This window comes from Schistocerca americana, chromosome 4 (assembly GCF_021461395.2).
Source record: "Schistocerca americana isolate TAMUIC-IGC-003095 chromosome 4, iqSchAmer2.1, whole genome shotgun sequence".
NCBI lineage: Eukaryota > Metazoa > Arthropoda > Insecta > Orthoptera > Acrididae > Schistocerca > Schistocerca americana.
In genome coordinates this window covers 434,333,286-434,356,608 of record NC_060122.1, presented here as the reverse complement: position 1 = coordinate 434,356,608, position 23,323 = coordinate 434,333,286, and the positions used below count along the sequence as shown (strand labels likewise).

The 23,323-nt window shown below is 39.5% G+C and overlaps 1 protein-coding gene across 1 annotated transcript in view; it reads right to left on the bottom strand.

The window, feature by feature from the left end:
• The window catches only part of LOC124612641 (FAD-dependent oxidoreductase domain-containing protein 1-like), a 105,299-nt gene that overhangs the window by 12,597 nt on the left and 69,379 nt on the right, over positions 1 to 23,323 (bottom strand). Inside the window, exon 8 of the mRNA XM_047140941.1 lies at positions 20,990 to 21,104. Within this exon, the coding sequence (XP_046996897.1) occupies positions 20,990 to 21,104 (115 nt within the window). The remainder of the gene's footprint in view (positions 1 to 20,989; positions 21,105 to 23,323) is intronic.

The following is a 23,323-nucleotide window of genomic DNA, read 5'->3' as shown; positions in this document are numbered from 1 at the left end:
AGCTATACAATGGCAGAGTTATCGTTCCCAGTCTCATTGTTCAATTCTGGGAAAAGGAAAAAGTCACAAACACTCAGATCAGGTGAGTGGAGGGGCTGTGGAAACATACAAATGCCTTTTGAGGGCAAAAATTCCATAACAGAAATGGCCGTGTGAAAGGGGCATTGTCACGATGCAACATCCACTTGTCTGCAATGTCCAGTCTCACTCAGTTCACCATTTGCCTAAACATTTCAAGGAAAACTATGTAAAAGACTTGGTTGACAGTTTGTTATGGGGGAATAAATTCTTTATGCATGATACCACTAGTGTCAAAAAAGCAAATCAGCACTGTTTTGATCTTTTATTTGCTCAAACCAAGTGTTTTAGGTTGAGGAGATGTCCCAGTGTGCCACTCCTCACTTTGCCACTTTGTACCATTATTGTCTTCAAAAACTCAAGATTCATCACCTGCAATCACAGAACTGAACCATTTGTGGTAATTGGCAGTCTTCTCAAGAAGATCATTGCACATGTTTCTTTGATTGTCCTTGTGAGGTTTTTCAGCACCATCTTGGCACAAATCTTTCACTTCTGCAAAACTTTGGTCAATACTTCATGTACAGCAAAAATGTCCAAGTTTAATCAGTCACCCATCATCCTTATTGTTAAACATCAGTCTGATCTCACAAACGCATGCACACGTTCAACGTTTTCATCAGTTTTCAAACTTAATGGTCTCCCTGAGTGAGATTTATCTTCTTCATGTTCTCAGCCTTCCAGAAACGATTTGTGCCAGCAAAAATCTTGTGTTCTTGATACGGAATGTCCGCCATAGGTCAGTTTCAATTTGTCAAAGACCACACTCCTGGATTCCCTGAGCTTAACACAAAACTTGATGCCATAGTGTTGTTCTAAATTCAACTAATACACAACGAAAAAACAACTTCACTGATGGCATTCTCAAAAATCACATGATGGCTGTACGAGCTGAAACTTGGACTGACCATCCTTAAGAGATGAACATACCAGACTACACAAGTAAAACAGCACAGTGTTGCCAGATCGCTTGTAGTGTTGTCAGTCTCATTACTTTTCTCACACACCTTGTATATGTTCCATTCAGCCATTCAGGAGTTTCTGTCAATCTAATACTTAAAAAATAATTAATTGGATAGATTAAAAAAATATACTCACCAAGCGGCAGCAGGACGACACACATAAAAGGACGTTATACTTATGCAAGCTTTCAGAGACAGTAGTTCCTTCTTCTGACAGAAGGGTTGTAGACGAAGGAAGACAGTTGAAGGAAAATGACTGGAGAGGTTTAGGAAAAGGAGTACAGTTCAGAAAAATCAACCAGAACTGCAGGTCAGGGGAGACTTACCAGATGGGATGAAATTGATTGTTGGGGATGACACTGGATGAGATTTGAAAACCTGAGAACTTCCACAGCAGAAGATAGGGTAATATGCAAGACAGAGATTACTGCTACAACTTTCTGCATGAGTTAATAAGAGTGAAGTGGCTCTAAGCATTATGGGACTTAACATCTGAGGTCATCAGACCCCTAGACTTAAAACTACTTAAACCTAACTAACCGAAGGACATCACACATATCCATGCCCGAGGCTGGATTCGAACCTGCGACTGTAGCAGCACCGCGGTTCCGGACTGAACCGCCTAGAACCGCTCGGCCACAGCAGCCGGCTAATAAGAGTGAAAAGCTAAGTGCATTGCACATAACAGATGTGGGAGGTGGACTGTGAAAAACAGACAGGTCAGAAAATGAAAGATGTATAAAACTAAACTGGAGGGAAGAAAGGAGTAGTTACTGTGAAGAAACACTGAGATAGAAGAGATTAATATAAATTATGGCCAAGAGAGTGACAAGAACTAAGGACATGTTATAGCACAAGTTCCCAACTGCAGAGTTCTGAGAAACTGGTGTCGGGGGGATGAATCCAGATGGCACGTGTGGTGAAACAGGCACCGATGTCGTGACTGTCATGTTGTAGCGCATGCTCAACAATAGGATATTGTGTGTTGCTGGTATACACCCCTGCCCATGCCCATTCATCCTAACTAATAACTTGATGGTAAGTCATGCCAATGTAAAAAGCAGAACAGTTTCCACATAACAGCTGGTACATGATGTGTCCTTTTACAGGTGGCTACCCCTTTGATAGTATATGTTTTGCCAGTTACAGGGCTGGTATAGGTAGTGGTAGGAGGGTGCACAGGTCAAGTCTTGCAGTGGGGATGGTCACAGCACTAGGAGCTATAGGGTAGGGAGATGGATGCACAAGGAGCATGGGGTCCGACAGGGATATTGCAGAAATTTGGATGGCAAAAGAAAGCTATTGTAGGTGTGGCGGGTAAAATCTCAGACAGAATGAATTTTCCTCCAGGGCACAATTTTAAGAAGTCATGGCCTTGTTGAAGTAGCTGATTAATACATTCAAGACCAGGGTAATATTGAATCACAAGTGGTGTACTCTGAAGTTGTTTTTTGGAGGGATCAGCAGTACCAGAATTGGATGTGATGGTCCGGGAAATCTGGTTTGGAACCAGTTGGACACTGGTTGAGGAAACAGACCATGTTTGTGGGGGATGTTGGTATAGACGAATGTGACATCAATGGTGAAAAGCAAGGTGGGAGTGGGATAGGCAGGGATTTCAGATGATCTAGGAAATGGTTTATGTCTTTAATAAAAGAGGGATGTCTTTGTACTGTGGGTTGCAGGTGATGGTCAGCTAAGGCAGGTATACGTTTGGTATGTGCTTCATAGGACAGCCAGGATGATTGGGTTTGTGGATCTTAGGAAGAAGGTAAAAGGTGTGGGTGCATGGTTTGGGTGGGGTACGAAGTTCTATAGATTGAGATGTTAGTCCTTACAACGGGCTTAAGGTTTCAAGGAGGGACTGCAGGTCACGTTGAATTAGAGAGATGGAATCTTGATGACAAATGCTGTATATAGAGGTGTCAGACAGCTGATGTAGACCTTCACTTCCTACCGATATGCATCAGAGCTGTTATGGGAAGACTTGTTTTAATCCACTTTGCATCTCTTTACCACTCTTTTATTCATTCTATGTCTTTTGTTTGTGGTACTTTTCACTATGTCCAGTCTTTTGATTGTGAGTACTATTTAATATTGCTATTCATCTTTAAATCTCTTTTCCTGACTTTACAACTTTACTGTTCTTTTAGGGCTAAACTTCTTTTATGGAAATTATTCTGCTTGCATTAAATTTTGACTTTTGTAACTATTTCGATGAATTCATTGTAACCTGACTGGGAATGGTGGGATGTCCAATACGCACAACTTTTTTACTGTAACTGATCTCAAAATAAGTAAGTTGACTATCTTTAAATGTTCTTTTGTGTTTACATATTTTTGTACATCACATTCTGCTATCTTCTCATTTTTAATACCCCCATGTATTCATTATTCATATGTACCTAAAGATGCAACTCTTAACACTGTGAAATCAGTAGTACTATTAAAGGTTCGGCCGGCCGGTGTGGCCGTGCGGTTAAAGGCGCTTCAGTCTGGAACCGCGTGACCACTACGGTTGCAGGTTCGAATCCTGCCTAGGGCATGGATGTGTGTGTTGTCCTTAGGTTAGTTAGGTTTAATTAGTTCTAAGTTCTAGGCGACTGATGACCTCAGAAGTTGAGTCGCATAGTGCTCAGAGCCATTTGAACCATTTTTTTATTAAAGGTTCATACAACTGTTGGCTGTTTATTTTTCAAGAATGCATACCTTGAGCTGTGGATATGCATAGTTTAAAACTTGCTGTAATCGTAGAGTTTCCAGTCCAGTAACATCTACGTAGTTTTTTGGGCTGCTACAGATAGGTTCTAATTTCAACACCACGCCATTTACACTCGAGCACATCACAAACTTTTTTCCTCCAGTTTCGCCTGACAGTATGCAATAACCACCACTAGGATGCATTTCGTGTATACCACTACCCTAGTGACAGTGTCTTCCTCAATGATGAGAAACAGGAGGGTTTCCATAGTTAAGTCGCGGAAGATAGGACCACTTATAGAGTCTTTTGTGCGGCCTTTGGCTACCTTTTAACAACTTTATGATTGCCTGAACACAATTCAACAGTATGTCCATAACAATAATCTTGGAATCTCTTGTACAGATACCTTGGGACTTAAAGATCATTTAGACACTTGAACATTGTGGGCCACCAGAAACTGATGAAAACGCCAGTGATTTGAATCACAATCACTATTATGTACTTACTTTTAGAGTCACCAACAATTTCAGGGGCTCTATTTATTGTGTCATCAATAGATCTGCTTTCTGAAGGCCATATTGGTGCTGGCTCAGCCCCAGGAACTCGCTGTGGGCCTGCAACCAGTCATAGAACAGGCACTCCTGGACCTTAGCTAGACTGTTCAACAGGAATATCTACATCTACATCTACATCTACATCCATACTCCGCAAGCCACCTGACGGTGTGTGGCGGAGGGTATCTTGAGTACCTCTATCGGTTCTCCCTTCTATTTCATTCTCGTATTGTTCGTGGAAAGAAGGATTGTCGGTATGCCTCTGTGTGGGCTCTAATCTCTCTGATTTTATCCTCATGGTCTCTTCACAAGATATACGTAGGAGGGAGCAATATACTGCTTGACTCTTCGGTGAAGGTATGTTCTCGAAACTTTGACAAAAGCCCGTACCGAGCTACTGACCATCTCTCCTGCAGAGTCTTCCACTGGAGTTTATCTATCATCTCCGTAACGCTTTCGCGATTACTAAATGATCCTGTAACGAAGCGCGCTGCTCTCCGTTGGATCTTCTCTATATCTTCTATCAACCCTGTCTGGTACGGATCCCACACTGCTGAGCAGTATTCAAGCAGTGGGCGAACAAGCGTACTGTAACCTACTTCCTTCGTTTTCGGATTGCATTTCCTTCGGATTCTTCCAATGAATCTCAGTCTGGCATCTGCTTTACCGACGATCAACATTATATGATCATTCCATTTTAAATCACTCCTAATGCATACTCCCAGATAATTTATGATATTAACTGCTTCCAGTTGCTGGCCTGCTATTTTGTAGCTAAATGATAAAGGATCTATCTTTCTGTGTATTCGCAGCACATTACACTTGTCTACATTGAGATTCAATTGCCATTCCCTGCATCATGCGTCAATTCGCTGCAGATCCTCCTGCATTTCAGTACAATTTTCCATTGTTACAACCTCTCGATACACCACAGCATCATCCGCAAAAAGCCTCAGTGAGCTTCCGATGTCATCCACAAGGTCATTTATCAATATTGTGAATAGCAACGGTCCTATGACACTCCCCGGCGGCACACCTGAAATCACTCTTACTTGGGAAGACTTCTCGCCATTGAGAATGACATGCTGCGTCCTGTTATCTAGGAACTCCTCAATCCAATCACACAATTGGTCTGATAGTCCATATGCTCTTACTTTGTTCATTAAACGACTGTGGGGAACTGTATCGAACGCCTTGCGGAAGTCAAGAAACACGGCATCTACCTGTGAACCTGTATCTATGGCCCTCTGAGTCTCGTGGACGAATAGCGCGAGCTGGGTTTCACATGACCGTCTTTTTCGAAACACATGCTGATTCCTACAGAGTAGATTTCTAGTCTCCAGAAAAGTCATTATACTCGAACACAATACGTGTTCCAAAATTCTACAACTGATCGACGTTAGAGATATAGGTCTACAGTTCTGCACATCTGCTCGACGTCCCTTCTTGAAAACGGGGATGACCTGTGCCCTTTTCCAATCCTTTGGAATGCTACGCTCTTCTAGAGACCTACGGTACACCGCTGCAAGAAGGGGGGCCAGTTTCTTCGCATACTCTGTGTAAAATTGAACTGGTATCGCATCAGGTCCAGAGGCCTTTCCTCTTTTGAGCGATTTTAATTGTTTCTCTATCCCTCTGTCGTCTATTTCGATATCTACCATTTTGTCATCTGTGCGACAATCTAGAGAAGGAACTACAGTGCAATCTTCCTCTGTGAAACAACTTTGGAAAAAGACATTTAGTATTTCGGCCTTTAGTCTGTCATCCTCTGTTTCAGTACCATTTTGGTCACAGAGTGTCTGGACATTTTGTTTTTATCCACCTACCGCTTTGACATAAGACCAAAATTTCTTAGGATTTTCTGCCAAGTCAGTACATAGAACTTTACTTTCGAATTCATTGAACGCCTCTCGCATAGCCCTCCTCACACTACATTTCGCTTCGCGTAATTTTTGTTTGTCTGCAAGGCTTTGGCTATGTCTATGTTTGCTGTGAAGTTCCCTTTGCTTCCGCAGCAGTTTTCTAACTCGGTTGTTGTACCACGGTGGCTCTTTTCCATCTCTTACGATCTTGCTTGGCACATACTCATCTAACGCATTATGTACGACGGTTTTGAACTTTGTCCACTGATCCTCAACACTATCTGTACTTGAGACAAAACTTTTGTGTTGAGCCAACAGGTACTCTGAAATCTGCTTTTTGTCACTTTTTCTAAACAGAAAAATCTTCCTACCCTTTTTAATATTCCTATTTACGGCTGAAATCATCGATGCCGTAACCGCTTTATGATCGCTGATTCCCTGTTTTGCGTTAACTTTTTCAAATAGTTCGGGTCTGTTTGTCACCAGAAGGTCTAATATGTTATCGCCACGAGTCGGTTCTCTGTTTAAGTGCTCAAGGTAGTTTTCAGATAAAGCACTTAAAAAAATTTCACTGGATTCTTTGTCCCTGCCACCCGTTATGAACGTCTGAGTCTCCCAGTCTATATCCGGCAAATTAAAATCTCCACCCAGAACTATAACATGGTGGGGAAATCTACTCGAAATATTTTCCAAATTATCCTTCAGGTGCTCAGCCACAACAGCTGCTGAGCCAGGGGGCCTATAGAGACATCAAATTACCATGTCTGAGCCTGCTTTAACCGTGACCTTCACCCAAATCATTTCACATTTCGGATCTCCGTCAATTTCCTTCGATACTATTGCACTTCTTATCGCTATAAACACGCCTCCCCCTTCACTGTCCAGCCTGTCTCTGCGGTATACATTCCAATCTGATTTTAGGATTTCATTACTATTTACATCTGGTTTCAGCCAACTTTCTGTCCCTAGTACTATATGGGCGCTGTGACTGTTTATTAATGAGAGCAGTTCTGGGACCTTTCTGTAGACGCTCCTGCAGTTTACTATTAGCACATTAATATTGTCATTCCCTGTTGCATTTTGCCTACTCCTACCTTGCTGCGTCTCAGGAGGCGTCTTGTCGGGCCTAGGGAGGGGATTCTCTAACCTAATGGGTAGCTAATGGGAACACTTGGGCCCTTATCTGTACCCTGCTTAGTGTTATGGGTAGTGGCACTAGCCTGATTGTGGGAATTTCTCCCTGTACTAAAGCTTAATTGAAGAGATAGGATAAGTTCAGCACTAAGTGATCCAGTTTTCTTTATAGCTTCAGGGTATATTCCATCTGGACCGCATCTTATTGTTCTTTAATTTCATGATCACAGCTGCTACCTCCTCCACCACAAAAGGTGTTACTACAGTTAGTTTCTCATAATACAGCTCCAAGGCTTTTCTGAACTTTACATAATAATTATTATCAGTGTTAGAGTTGCCATTATGTAAAAGGTAACCAAAAAGACATGCTGCTGAGTCCCTCCAACCCATTGCCATTTTCCCATCTCATCTTCTGATTGTGGACAAAATTGTTGGACCTCTAACTTTCTTCATAATAAACCTATACAACTGCCCCTATGCATTGCTCTCCTCATTTATTTTTCCCAGCGAGTCCATTTTGTTTTTGGCAACACTGTTTTAAACTCTTGTCTAGCTCTTCTGTACAGGTGTAATATTCTACTTTCCTCCTGTCCTACTTAACATTGGTACATACTCCTTGTGTCGCCAAGCCACAATCTTAAGCACATAAGCTCTATATTCCATGGTGCTTTAGCTAGTTACCAACTCTTTTCTTAGGAATGTAGAGTTCTTCAACCTTTCAAATGTACACTGTAAGTAGCTGTGCACCCAAGTTAACGAGCAGAAGTATTGATCTCACATGAGCAGCAACAATGGTACCAACTTCTTCCCGTTCTGCTTTATGAAGATTGAGCTTTACCGAGCTTTATCAACTGTACTCTAATCGATACCCTAATATTATTATTATTGGCACATTCTAGCATACATTCAATCACACTGTGGTCATTCGAAGTTAAGTACTGAAGCTCCTACCACCCTGTGACTCTCAATGCTGCTGCTCTGGTGGCAGTTGTTACAGCTATATAAGTGGCCACTCCTACTCTTCCTTTGTGTGTAGTGTGCTGTCCACCAACATTCAGAACTTTTAGATTTGTCTCCTCTAGAGCCTCCAGCAGCGACATTCCTCTCTCATAAGAGACAGTACATCGCCATAGGCTTTACTTTGCATTTACATCAGCTGCCAGAATGAGAACTGCATTATTACTGAAGTTTACTACTGACTTTACTTTATAAGCATATGCTGTAATACTTTTTTTATGTATGATGAAATAAAAGAAATTATTCAGATAGTGAAGGGATACGATAATTTAACAGTCATGGGTGATTGGAATTCGGTAGTTGGAAAAGGGAGAGAAGGAAACATAGTAGGTAAATATGGATTGGGGGTAAGAAATGAAAGAGGAAACCGCCTGGTAGAATTTTGCACAGAGCACAACTTAAACATAACTAACACTTGGTTCAAGAATCATAAAAGAAGGTTGCATACATGGAAGAAGCCTGGAGATACTGACAGATTTCAGATAGATTATATAATGGTAAGACAGAGATTTAGGAACCAGGTTTTAAATTGTAAGACATTTCCAGGGGCAGATGTGGATTCTGACCACAATCTATTGGTTATGAACTGTAGATTAAAACTGAAGAAACTGCAAAAAAGTGGGAATTTAAGGAGATGGGACCTGGATAAACTGACTAAACCAGAGGTTGTACAGAGTTTCAGGGAGAGCGTAAGGGAACAAATGGCAGGAATGGGGGAAAGAAATACAGTAGAAGAAGAATGGGTAGCTTTGAGGGATGAAGTAGTGAAGGCAGCAGAGGATCAAGTAGGTAAAAAGATGAGGGCTAGTAGAAATCCTTGGGTAACAGAAGAAATAGTGAATTTAATTGATGAAAGGAGAAAATATAAAAATACAGTAAACGAAGCAGGCAAAAAGGAATACAAACGTCTCAAAAATGAGATCGACAGGAAGTGCAAAATGGCTAAGCAGGGATGGCTAGAGGATAAATGTAAGGATGTAGAGGCTTAACACACTAGGAGTAAGATAGATACTGTCTACAGGAAAATTAAAGAGTCCTTTGGAGAAAAGAGAACCACTTGTATGAATATCAAGAGCTCAGATGGAAACCCAGTTCTAAGCAAAGAAGGGAAAGCAGAAAGGTGGAAGGAGTATATAGAGGGTCTATACAAGGGCAATGTACTTGAGGACAATATTATGGAAATGGAAGACGATGTAGATGAAAATGAAATGGGAGATATGATACTGCGCGAAACAAGGTCCCGGGAGTAGACAACATTCCATTAGAACTACTGACGGCCTTGGGAGAGCCAGTCCTCACAAAACTCTACCATCTGATGAGCAAGATGTATGAGACAGGCGAAATACCCTCAGACTTCAAGAAGAATATAATAATTCCAATCCCAAAGAAAGCAGGTGTTGACAGATGTGAAAATTACCGAACAATCAGTTTAATAAGTCATGGCTGCAAAATACTAACGCAAATTCTTTACAGACGAATGGAAAAACTAGTAGAAGCCTACCTTTGGGAAGATCAGTTTGGATTCCGTAGAAATATTGGAACATGTGAGGCAATACTGACCCTACGGCTTATCTCAGAAGCTAGATTAAGTAAAGGCAAACCTATGTTTCTAGCATTTGTAGACTTAGAGAAAGCTTTTGACAATCTTAACTGGAATACTCTCTTTCAAATTCTGAAGGTGGCAGGGGTAAAATATAGGGAGCGAAAGGCTATTTACAATTTGTATAGAAACCAAATGGCGGTTATAAGAGTTGAGGTGCATGAAAGGGAAGCAGTGGTTGGGAAGGGAGTGAGACAGGGTTGTAGCCTCCCCCCAATGTTATTCAATCTGTATATTGAGCAAGCAGTGAACGAAACAAAAGAAAAGTTCGGAGTAGATATTAAAATCCATGGAGAAGAAATAAAAACTTTGAGGTTCGCCAATGACATTGTAATTCTGTAAGAGGCAGCAAAGGACTTGGAAGAGCAGTTGAACGGAATGGACAGTGTCTTGAAGGGAGGATATAAGATGAACATCAACAAAAGCAAAAAGAGGATAATGGAATGTAGTCGAATTAAGTTGGGTGATATCGAGGGTATTAGATTAGGAAATGAGACACTTAAAGTAGTAAAGGAGTTTTGCTATTTGGGGAGCAAAATAACTGATGATGGTCAAAGTAGAGAGGATATAAAATGTAGACTGGCAATGGGAAGGAAAGCGTTTCTGAAGAAGAGAAAATTGTTAACATCAAGTACTGACTTAAGTGTTAGGAAGTCGTTTCTGAAAGTATTTGTATGGAGTGTAGCCATGTATGGAAGTGAAACATGGACGATAAATAGTTTAGACAAGAAGAGAATAGAAGCTTTCGAAATGTGGTGCTACAGAAGAATGCTGAAGATTAGATGGGTATATCACATAACTAATGAGGAGGTGTTGAATAGGATTGGGGAGAAGAGAAGTTTGTGGCACAACTTAACTAGAAAAAGGGATCAATTGGTAGGACATGTTCTGAGGCATCAAGGGATCACCAATTTAGTATTGGAGGGCAGCGTGAAGGGTAAAAATCGTAGAGGGAGACCAAGAGATGAATACATCAAGCACATTCAGAAGGATGTAGGTTGCCATAGGTACTGGGAGATGAAGAAGCTTGCACAGGATAGAGTAGCATGGAGAGCTGCATCAAACCAGTCTCAGGACTGAAGACCACAAGAACAACAACAACTGCATATAAATAGTTGAGATAATCCACACTGCACTCAAAGATATTTTGCTTCAATGGTAACCACATGCTGCTCACTCATCTCAGCTATCTTGGTTACAGTAAAACATCTATTAAGTATGACAATGGCTGATATTGGCCTGTTATCAGCTGTTGTGGCCACAGTTTGTTAATGGAAAGTTGGTATCCTTCAAATAATAAAGTACGACCCCTGAATGCATAATATATCCAATATCTTTTCTTTAGGGATCTTATGCATTTTGTTCATTACTAGTGAGCTCATTTTAGCATTCAATTGTGGTAGACATAACATACTAGGCATACCTAGTGCATGTTAAGCATATCAGTGCCTTTAGGAATGGATGTAAGTGTTCTCTGCCATATGCTTTGACAAAGTCCACAGACATTCTGTCTACACACAAAACTTCACCTCTCCTGGCGAAAACCTGTAGAAGAGGTTACACAGTTCTCTTACATCTGTATACATGACTGACTGATCTTTTGAATGCGCAAATCCTCACTCGAAATCACAGTGCAATGTTGCTGGATCTTCTAGACAACTTAATCTCATCTTAGCCTCAAGGTAACCACAAAAGTCATTTGTCTGTGTATTATCATCTTCAATTATAGTCATTTCCTTCTGAATTTTTTTCTTTACTGTAACCTGGAGCATCTATGTCACTCCTGGAGACACCTACTAAGTTTTTATATCTTGATGACTAGTCACCGCTTTCACTCCTGTATTTCAATCCCTCTGGAAACTCGCAGCCTAACTTTTGCATTGTATGTATATTATGCTCATTACCACACACCGATCCCTTTATAGTACAGGTATCTGCACATTTTGCCTGTGATGGTAGGGTTATAACCCCCTGTTACTCTATTCAATACAGTACATAATGTTCCTCAGTATACGGAATTACCATATGTAGGAGCACATTCACTGTTAGCATTACTCAAAGAGACAGTTGTAGACTGTAAGGGCTGTGACATCATGTTCCTCCTATCACTTGTGCATCTAGTATCATGTGTGGATCTGATTTATTTACAGTCTTCTTCACTGAGAGCCCATGATTCTATTTCATTTATCCTAATGCACATTCATTCTGGAAAAATCATCCTTATGAACGATGTTTGATTCAATGAGATTAGGGCCTTGAATTCAATTCTTTCTTGGAAATAATAGCTTTTCAATGCAGCCAGCTTGCTGTATATATTGGTCTTCAAAATACATCTGTTCTTACACTAAAAGGTATTTCTTCTACTGAATACATATCAGAGAATGGTCCATATAACTTTAATTGTCTGTGTCTCACTATAAAATGGCATCAGCCCCTAGCTACAGTAGGAGATATGTGCTTTTGTTTTTACTCCAATGTACTGGCACATATATCTGAGTACTGAGGGTGTTGCACGTAAGAAATTAATAGTTTCGTTAGCCATGGCCATAGTCAGTTCTTTGAATTACTCGTTCAAGCAGAAACATATACACTGCACATCCTTTTCCTAGTCCATTGAAGACTTGAAGTTCATTGAGCATGGAATAACAAACTGAGTGCAATCCTGGTCCCTCGTATGCAATTTAGTTCCACTGCAACACAATGAGTGCAAACCTGGTGCTTCATATGTGGTTTAGGCTTGTGTCCTTGGTCACAACATTTAAAACATTTGGACCTCCGTAATATTACTTGACATTCGGCAGCCTGAAGCCCACATAGACATTAGCCGTGGCGAGACTCTGGGAGACACCTCTAACACATGACGTACCGAATCCTTGCCTTTATGGCACATTTTTAAATCTTAGCTTAGCCTCATGAATAATTTCATTTTTTGTTAGATGCCTAGCTCGATTCAGCTCTTCACTATTGATGTCTGTTGGAACCCTGTACATAATGAGTAGGGATAGGGGCCAGTGCTTTTTCAGAGGCTCAAATTTGATATTTCTGATCTGTTTCACCTTTTCCTGTAATTTCTTGCAGCCCTCTTTGTCTACTGTTTCAACAATGGCATTTCTATTAGTTGTCTTGATTGATTTAAATCTGATTTTGTCCTTTTTGGAGTTTACAGAATCTATTAATTTCTTTTTTTGCATCTCTGGCATCTTTATTGTCCACAGAACTAATGAATACAGTGTTTGGAGAAGATAGATTACTACTCAGCAATGGGCCACAGACAGGCACAATGAAAAAGAATGCTAGAAATTTTTCAGCTTTTGGACAAACTTCTTCATCAGAAATAGAAAGCTGAAATGTTTCTAGCAATTTTTTCAATTGTGCCTGCCTGCAACTCAACACCTCCCCTATGTTTAACAAATAAATTTGGTGCACAACCATACAGACTGAGAAGTTATTTTATTTTATTATTGCTACTAGTTTTGGGAATTCAGTGCACCATCTTCAGGCCCCATATGCACCTCTCAAAAATTATCGTTATTAGTGTACTGGCGCTATCTGTTTCTGGATGTCATGAATTCTTATCTCAAGTGCTTCTTTCGAAGACTTGACTCCCCTATGTCATGAGTAACAATCTATTCTTTCTCTTTTGTCGTTACTTCATCCTCGCCTTTTTACTATTTAAATTCAATATTTGTGTTTTTGTAGAATGCCTGTTGCTTCTTAACGGCAGTTTTCGATATCTGCTTTTTCAATGCAAATTTATGACAGCAGGGAGTCACATTAACAGGCTGCACTGCAGAAGTAAAAATAAGAACAATCTTGAAAATGCACGAGCCACATCCAGTTAAAACATTCACTGATGTGTCAAAAATGTCTGATCAACCATAAGTAGATATGGCCTTCCTTTACCCAATCTCTGAGATATTCATGCATAATGCTCATATATCAATCCGTCTGAGCACTTTATTGTTTATATCAATATGCACGGGGTCATCCTTCAAATTGTCCTGTTGATTATGCACTGAACAATATCTTGGTCATATCTAACTTATTAAGGCCAATTGTATAAAGGATCTGATTTTAAATAAGCACAGAAGATAAACACGGATCAAATAAAACTAGGAAATCTGCATTATATAAGTGAAAATATGAGATTATTTTGCCATTGTCCAAAATTTCGTTGATCACATCAAGTTCAATTGCAGTCCTTTTACAACCTCATGAGACTACAAAAGAACACATTTCATTGTGGTCATATACAAGCTGAAAAGAAAGAAATAATAAAGAAGTAGTTGTGAACATTCCCACACTGCTGAAGTTCAATATAATTTTTTATATGTAAGGTTACATTCAGGTAGAAGTATTTTGTGCTATCATATGTTTGGTTTGCAATTTGCTGTGCATTGTGCAACTATGTACACTAGAAAGTGGGACTTGCACAATTTGCTTCACATCTTTGTTTATTTACTGTTAACATTTTGCGCTATTGATAGTACCAATTAATGTTCACTGTTTCATCATGCAAAAATGAGAGTGTAATTTCAATGGCAATATAAAACATGGGTTTACTTTTATCACTATCAGTAAAGAAACTGTGGAATGTACAGGGCGATTATAGTCAAAGTTAAACTTTCACACTGCTGTATAAATAACACCACTGGTCAGAATGGTGTCAAATTGCAACGGAATATTATTGGAGAAAAGGGAAAATATATGGCAGAAGAAAATTAAATAGTTACAAAATGTAGCAATAAATGGCACTGTAATCGTCATAATTTCATTGTGGTGGGCTGCAGATGACAAATGAATCATACAACAATTGCCTGTATGTTCAATGTTAAGCAAATGGCACTACTCAGTGTGCTACTGTTAGTTACAGAAGCCCATCCACAATGGCAAGGTCATATCACATCGGATGGGAAAAATCAGTTTTTAATTGTCCAGAGGCCAAAAACTGCATAAAAAGCACCAATCATATTGGTTTTTAATTGTCCTGAAACCAAAAACCGCATAAAAAGCATCAGTCCAAATAAAATAGGATTATTAATTTCTGTGTAACTGGTGCAAAACATGTTCAATATACTGACTACCATTTCCTGCAACAAATTGAAATAGAGAAACAGCATGTTCCACAACTGATCGAAATGTTTCTGGGGTCACATTCACAATGTGTGCCTTCAATGCAGTTAAGTTTGCAATCGGAACACTGAACACAACATCTTTCAGATAGCCCCACAGCCAGAAGTCATGCGGATTATGATCAGGTCATCGGGACAGCCAGGCTGTAGGTAAATGGCAGCTGATAATTCTAGCATTTCCGAAATGGTGCTTCAGCAGCTGCTTAACTGGATTTGCAATGTGTGGAGGTGCACCATCTTGCATAAAAATGATCCCACCCACACTGTTGGAGAGCTGGAATGACACAGTTGCGCAAAAGACTTACCAGTGACGGTACAGGGAACAGGATCGGAAGCACCTGTATCTTCGAAAAAATATGGTCCTATGATAAACAATGCCGTAAACCCACACCACGCTGTGACCTTTTCAGGATAAAGTGGTACTGGTTGATTTGCGTGCGGATTTTCTGTTGCCCATATTCAACAATTCTGTGTAGTGACATATACTGTCAGATGGAAGCGGGCTTCGTCTGTCCAAAAAATATTCTGTGGCCAATCATTGCCCACTTCCATGCAAGCAAGAAATTCTAAAGCAGAGGTCTCTCTTGCTGGCAGGTCAACACGAAACAATTCATGCACATGTGTAATTTCGAATAGCTAGCAAAGAAGGATGTTTCACAGGATTTTACGTGCCGTGCTCATGGGTATGTCCATGTTCAGGCAATTCTCCATGCACTACACATTTGCACACCACCGCTCGTCTCTTCCTACACTGCTGTGGCCACTGCTTTCACTGACGTCGAATCAATTTGTTTCCTCCCTCTATGAGGTTGCACACCAAAAGAACCCATCTTTTCAAATTTCCGAATCATTTTCTCCAGTCCCACAGCAGTCATCAGACCAATGCCTTTTTTTAAACCCTTCAGTGTCTGGAACTTCTGCAGAGTGACATTTGCTGAGTCATTAGTCTTGTAATACAGCTTTACAAGCAGAGCGCGATCCTGCATTGAGACAGGCATGGCAAACGTCACAGACATGAAAGGAGGAAAAGCCGTGTACCCGGCGTGTTTATACCAACTTCAATGGGTCGTATGATTGACAGGTGTTTTCATTTATGTATTCTGACACATACAGTGCCATCTATTGATCAATTTTCGTGCTATTTTTTTTCTTCTGCCATACGTTTTCCCCATTCCCCGATAATATTCCATTGCAATTTGACCTCATTCTGACCAGTGGTGTTATTTCTACAGCGTTTTGAAAGTTTAACTTTAATTATAATCACCCTGTACATTGTGCAAATCGAAATACACTATTGGGCATGATGGAAAGTCTGATATTGTGAATCATGTTAAGACAAAGAAACATTGCATGAGTGGTCAAACAGTAATGCACTTCCTGATAAAATACATAAAAGTGAAAAGAACAGTCACAGTGCAGCAGAATAATTGTAAAAAGTCATTTGGGATCACCTGAGTGCATGATGCAAAGTTAAACTTTTATGTCCATTAAATTTTGTCAATACAATTTGTGTCACATTTTTAAAATGTACCTTTTTTTTAATAATAATGAAATGGGCACTAAGTTAAGGAGAATATTGGGAATGTAAGTAATGATTGCAGGTAGTATTTGCTTCCATATGATATCTAGGAGATAGCTTGTAATTAACATGAAAAACATTCAAAGCATTTCACAGCTACTTCATGGCAGAAGAAGACAGGGAAATTTGAACTACTTACAGTCAACAGTAAAAGTGGGTAAAGTTCGAGAGTAACCATTAGTGAATGAACATTTCTTGCAAAAGAGTTCTATGTGTTGAATAGCAGAAATTACATGATTCATATGAATTTTTGAAGTACCAAATGTGTGCTTAAACTGATTTGACAACTTCCCATGCATTAATGAACAGAAATATGAAGCACATGTAAGATAATTAGCACGAGGTGTATTTACTGGCCAACTACTAACTGATGTTGTGTCTTAGAGGGTCAGCGGTTATGTGCTGGACTATGGATTCAAAGGTCTGGGCTTCAAATCTATGTCAGTTTCATGGTTTTTTTTTTTCTTCTCATTTATCCTTTTTTTTCATCTCTTGTAGTGTTTGTTAAAGTGTAAAATTCTGAGTTGTGTTGTGATACAGAGTACACATTTAAAAATAGGTCCTCAAATATCTGGATGGGCAGGTCTGTTGCAACATATGAGGAAAGCAAGATATACCATGTCCCAAAGGACGATGCTCAGTAAATTGCTGTGGTGGTCAAACCAACTTACAAGTTGATGACAAATCTAACTAAGCAGAAAATGCAAATATATACTCTGCCACTCCGTGTGTCGATCATTTCTTTTGCACTGAATTACGTTGGCTTTATAACATGTGAACTACTAAAACTTCCACCCATACAGAAAGGTGCCTAAATCCATGGCCAACAATCTTTTATATGTATGTTTTCATCATGTTCAACAAACTAATGAGAGAAGTCTCTACAGTTTGCTTGTGTTCAGAGTTAAATTGGCCGCACCACTTAACGACCAATGCCAGATGGCCATAAATTATCAGCAGCTAAATGATTTATTCTCTATGATACTGGTTATTAAAGTATTTACTACAGCACTTTGTTTTGAAACCACACTGCCTCACTACACATCTTGCTGTTCTCCTAGCAGTCTGGGCCGCTGTCGTGGGCAGCATACTGTATTCAGGAGCCATGTGTGTTGGGAATTATTTTGTTTCTTTTCATTTATTTTACAATTACATCCAACTATTTTGAAATTTTTCAGCTGTATAGAAGTTTCTTGAAGAAGCTTGAGAAGTTCCTTCTGCTTATATTTATTTTTACAACACAAAACTTTCAATAATATATACTGTGATATGTACAATTAATAACTGCAGTGAAGGTGCACTAATCATGTTGAAAACTAATGTAGTGGTGTTGCCAAATGTGTCTCACGTTAATTACAATAAACAATGAACTTCATTCAGTATGTTCAAGTTTAGTCTTATACAACACACCAAATTTGTGAACTTGGTTCATTTTCTGAACTAAGATCAAAACTGATCTCCAGTCTCTGATGTTTATACAATTGGCCCTAATATGCTGTCAGCTCTTAACACCCCAGCAATATGGAGGGACAACAACAATCATTTAATGAACATAATGCAGAAAGTTGTTAGCTAGAGCAGATACAGAAGATATGAACTAGCCAAAAGCTTAATATTTTTCTTGAAACAGTATACATTAATACACATAGTATTTACAGTGTCATATTTCCAAAAATAGAAGTTCTTTTGTTGTCATGAGTTCCTCTCTTGTTCATCATTAAACTGCAACTGTGGAGTTTCAATAAAGTGACTAAAATACAGCAGAATAGAAAAGCTCATGGCACAAATAGGGATAATGGCTTTTAATACTAAGCTACTGCATTGTGGGCACACCAGAAATGATGCAACACATCCATATGCTGCCTTTGTCAAGTGTGTGAACTGTTCCATTCTGTTGTATTTTAATCGCTTCATTGAAATTAACTGTAGAATGATTCCACTGCACCAACATACATTTCACATAAGATAAGAGAAATTAGGAGTCATATGGAAGTATACAGACAATTATTTTTCCTTCTCTTTATTTGTGAGTGAAACAGGAAACAAAATGACCAGTAGTGATACAAGGTACCGTCTGCCATGCACCATATGGTGCTCGCAGAGTTTGTATGTAGATGTTGATGTACAGGTACACGTACATGTACGTAGTCCCCTTTTGCAATTTGATAGTAAATAAGTTAAGAACATACAATACATAAACTACTATTTTGAGAAATATGACTATGCACTGCATGTGTTAACTTATATATGGTTTCAAACAAGTGTTTAGTTTCTTGCTAATTAAAATCTCATTTATGACTCTAGTGAGTCTCCTGGTCATAAATGTCTGTTAGACATATCGTTCCTTCAGAAATTTCTGCTTCTGTAGGTTTTAGATAGATTAACATTCAAACATGGATTAAACAACCAGTTACTGGCTAGCCTTTGACAAATGAGCACATGTATATGGTAGTGACTGGATTGTGTGCGGGCAAAATGGCAGAAAATGTGGAACAATGTTATTGCATCAAATTTTGTTTTAAGCTTGGTGATTCTTGCGTCAAAGATGGCTGCTCATCAGTGAAGAGTGAAGCACATTTAGGTAGGTCCTCGACATCTGCAAATGAGGCTGTCTTTGATCATGTGAGGATCCTGGTGACACATGACATAAGAATCATGATCAAAGAACTTGCAGATGAGGTTAAAATTAGTATACTACCCATTCCACTTTAACAGAACATTTGAATCTCAGGAGGATCTCAGCAAAATTTGTGCCAAAGCTGCTAACGACTGAGTAGAACAACTTTAATCTGAGATCGCACAGGACATGCTGGATACTGTGGACAGTAATCCCAACTTTCTTAACACAGTGATCGTTGGTGCTAGAGTCCTGTTTTTTTGGGAGTGGCCCAGAAGCAGAGTTCCAGTCATCACAATGGAAGCATCTATCATCCTCGAGATCCAAAAAAGGGAGACAGGTCCACAGCAATGTGAAAGTCAAGCTGACAATCCTTTCTTACTCCAATGGCGTATCCATCACTAGTATGCCCCATAAGGTACCAATGTCAATAAGGGGTACTACCAAGAGGTTGTGTGTCAGCTTCATGAAGCAGTAAGAGGAAATTGGCAGGACTTGTGGCAGTGGTAGTTGGCACCTCAACCACAATAACGCACCCACTCATTGTTCTCATTTAATCAGAGGTTTTTGGCCACACACAAGATGGCTGTGATTTGTCAGCCTCTCTATTCCCAGACCTAGCACCAAGTGACATCTGGCTTTTCCATAAACTGAAAAAGACTCTGAAAGGCAGCAGATTTCAGAACAGGGAAGACATTATGCAGAATTTGATAGAGCTGTTGCACACCATACTGAAAGAGGCTTTCCAGCAATTCTTCTAGCAGTGGCAGTAACAATGGGAGAGGTTTGTAGAAGCTGAAGGGGACTGCTCTGAAGGTGATTAGTGTCAAAGAACTGCATCTGAATAGAGATAGATTTTATAAATAAAAGTCGTATACTTTCTGAACAGCCCTCATAATTAATAGCACACCTGTAATTAACAGCACACTATCCACAGAAGTAGAGACCCAAGTTTTACTCTTGGTCTGCCACAGTTTTAACTTGTCACACACTATCAATAAAATGTATATTTCAGTAACAGTAAAAGAATTTATTCTCAAGATGTCTTTAGGCTAATTAAATAGCTAGTCTGATGATCTATAAGTTTTTCTTTCTTTACTACTAGGTAGCAGCAAGCTGTATTAAGAGCTTTCTATATAAGTCAAGCAAAATGGCATAAAGGTGAGTTCCAGTTCCTTTTGGTACTCAGAGTTAGAGAGAGAGAGAGAGAGAGAGAGAATATATATTTGTCCTCTGACTGTTATCAAACACTGGTCTAAGTTCTTGAGTTTTTCCAGTTATATAAGACCCACTGCTCTCCTGGAGATTTATGAAAAAATCTGCTTTTACAAGAACACCAATTCTTTCGTAAAATATACACTCAGAAAAGCACCCCACCAAGATCATTCAGTGACATTAGTGGCCCTTCAATTCCCACCAACACTTATCTCCGTACCTGCAACTTTTTCATGCATACAACAATCAACAGGAGGAACTAAAGTGTGGTTTTCTTGACCGAAGCAACTTCAGAAGAAAAAATTGTTATAAATGGTTTCACTCCATCATTTTTTGTGTCATAATTAATATGTGAATAGATGGATTAACACTGTAGGATCCATTTTCTTTGCTCTCCACATCACTTTTTGGAGTTTCATGTTTTGTGTGTTTGTCAAGGTTTGTATTATCTAATTATTACAACACAATGTTATTTTATTTATCTGTTACCGAGAATAGTAATGCAAGATTTTTGCATTTATTCTAATTATTTACTTACCATGGCCACTAAATCCAGCTGCTAAATAAAGATTGTGGTAATATGGATGAGGTCCAACAATTCCATTTTCATCTACTACATTGGTGTCATAGTACCCAGCCCATGCATTTTTTACCTGTAAATAAACATCAGTTATTATTCTATGTCATAAGTTTCCTTTCCCACGTAATGAAAACAAGCTTCAAGTTGATACCCAAAGTATAATTTTTGACAATAAATTTAAACATTCATCAGATACTCACGTATCTTTCCTATTAACACAATTATTCAACAACTTACTAAAACAAAAATGCTTGAGAAATTTCATTGTTCAGATCTGTGTTTATCTGATCTGTGTGCAACTTAAAGAGTAGACATACAAAGATTTACAGAAATTACACACACAAAATATGTAAATGCAACAACTCAGCACACAGAAGCATTATGGAGCAGTCAATAGGCATATACTGTGAATTTCAGTTAATTATAATGTTCAGCTTCTTGTTTATTTGGCAATCAACTTCTCAACATTTCCTTACAATGACGAGTGGCTGTGTTTACTAACAGCATTATTTGTCTCCCACCCAGATTTTCAATATTCTATTATTGTACAAATGAAAAATGCCAACTTTATGACAGTAAATGATGATAAATAAATAAATTAGTCATATGAGTTGGAATTGAAATTATGTAGCACCAACTTGACAACCTACTCAATTACACCAATACATCCTGTTCTGCATGTTTCACAAATGCTCTATTTCTAACAAATAAGTGATGCCTACCATCCAATTATTCTCAAACTAAGGTAAATCTTCTTTTGCTCTGTACAAATGCTCACTCTCTTCTATGCTGGGATTTACTGTTCCTCTACTACTCATTCATACATATACATATACATACATACTCCGCAATCCGCCATACGGTGCGTGGCAGAGAGTACCTCATACCACAACTAGCATCTTCTCTCCCTGTTCCACTCCCAAACAGAACGAGGGAAAAATGACTGCCTATATGCCTCTGTACGAGCCCTAATCTCTCTTATCTTATCTTTGTGGTCTTTCTGCGAAATGTAAGTTGGCAGCAGTAAAATTGTACTGCTGTCAGCTTCAAATGCTGGATCTCTAAATTTCCTCAGTAGCGATTCATGAAAAGAATGCCTCCTTTCCTCCAGAGACTCCCACCCGAGTTCCTGAAGCATTTCCGTAACACTTGCGTCAGCCCGCCTCTGAATTGCTTCAATGTCCTCCCTCAATCCGACCTGATAGGGATCCCAAACGCTCGAGCAGTACTCAAGAATAGGTCATATTAGTGTTTTATAAGCGATCTCCTTCACAGATGAACCACATCTTCCCAAAATTCTACCAACGAACCGAAGACGACCATCCGCCTTCCCCACAACTGCCATTACATGCTTGTCCCACTTCATATCACTCTGCAATGTTACGCCAAAATATTTTATCGATGTGTCTGTGTCAAGCGCTACACTACTAATGGAGTATTCAAACATTATAGGATTCTTTTTCCTATTCATCTGCATTAATTTACATTTATCTATATTTAGAGTTAGCTGCCATTCTTTACACCAATCACAAATCCTGTTCAAGTCATCTTGTATCCTCCTACAGTCACTCAAAGACGACACCTTCCCGTACACCACAGCATCATCAGCAAACAGCCACACATTGCTATCCACCCTATCCGAAAGATCATTTATGTAGACAGAAAACAACAGTGGACCTACCACACTTCCCTGGGGCACTCCAGATGATACCCTCACCCCCGATGAACACTCACCATCGAGGACAACGTACTGGGTTCTATTACTCAAGAACATTTTTACAACTTTGACACTATTATGAAAAGGATAGATTGCAACTCACCATATGGTGGAGATGCTGAGTTGCAGACAAACACAACAAAAAGATTGCTAAAAAAGTAAGCTTTTAGCTAAAACACGTTCTTCTGAATTAGGCAACATACACACATTCATGCACACACAACTCATACACATGGGACTAAGGAGGCTGGTGCGATGAGGGAGAGGGATAGCTGAGTAGGGAAGGTGCACAGTAAAGTGCTACTTGTAGAAGTATGCAGGGATGAGGTGGGAAAAGGGTAGAGCAGCTAGGTGCAGTGGAGAGGTTAGATGGATGGCAGGGATGGGGGTGGGGGTCAGAGGGAGGAGGAGGGTGGAAAAGGAGAGAAGTAAAAAGACTCTGGGTGCATTGGTGGAATAGAAAGCTGTGTACTGCTAGAATGGGAACAGGGAAGGGGATAGATAGGTGCAGGGCAATGACTAATGAAGGTTGAGAGCAGGAGGGTTACAGGAACATAGGATATATCGCAGGGAGC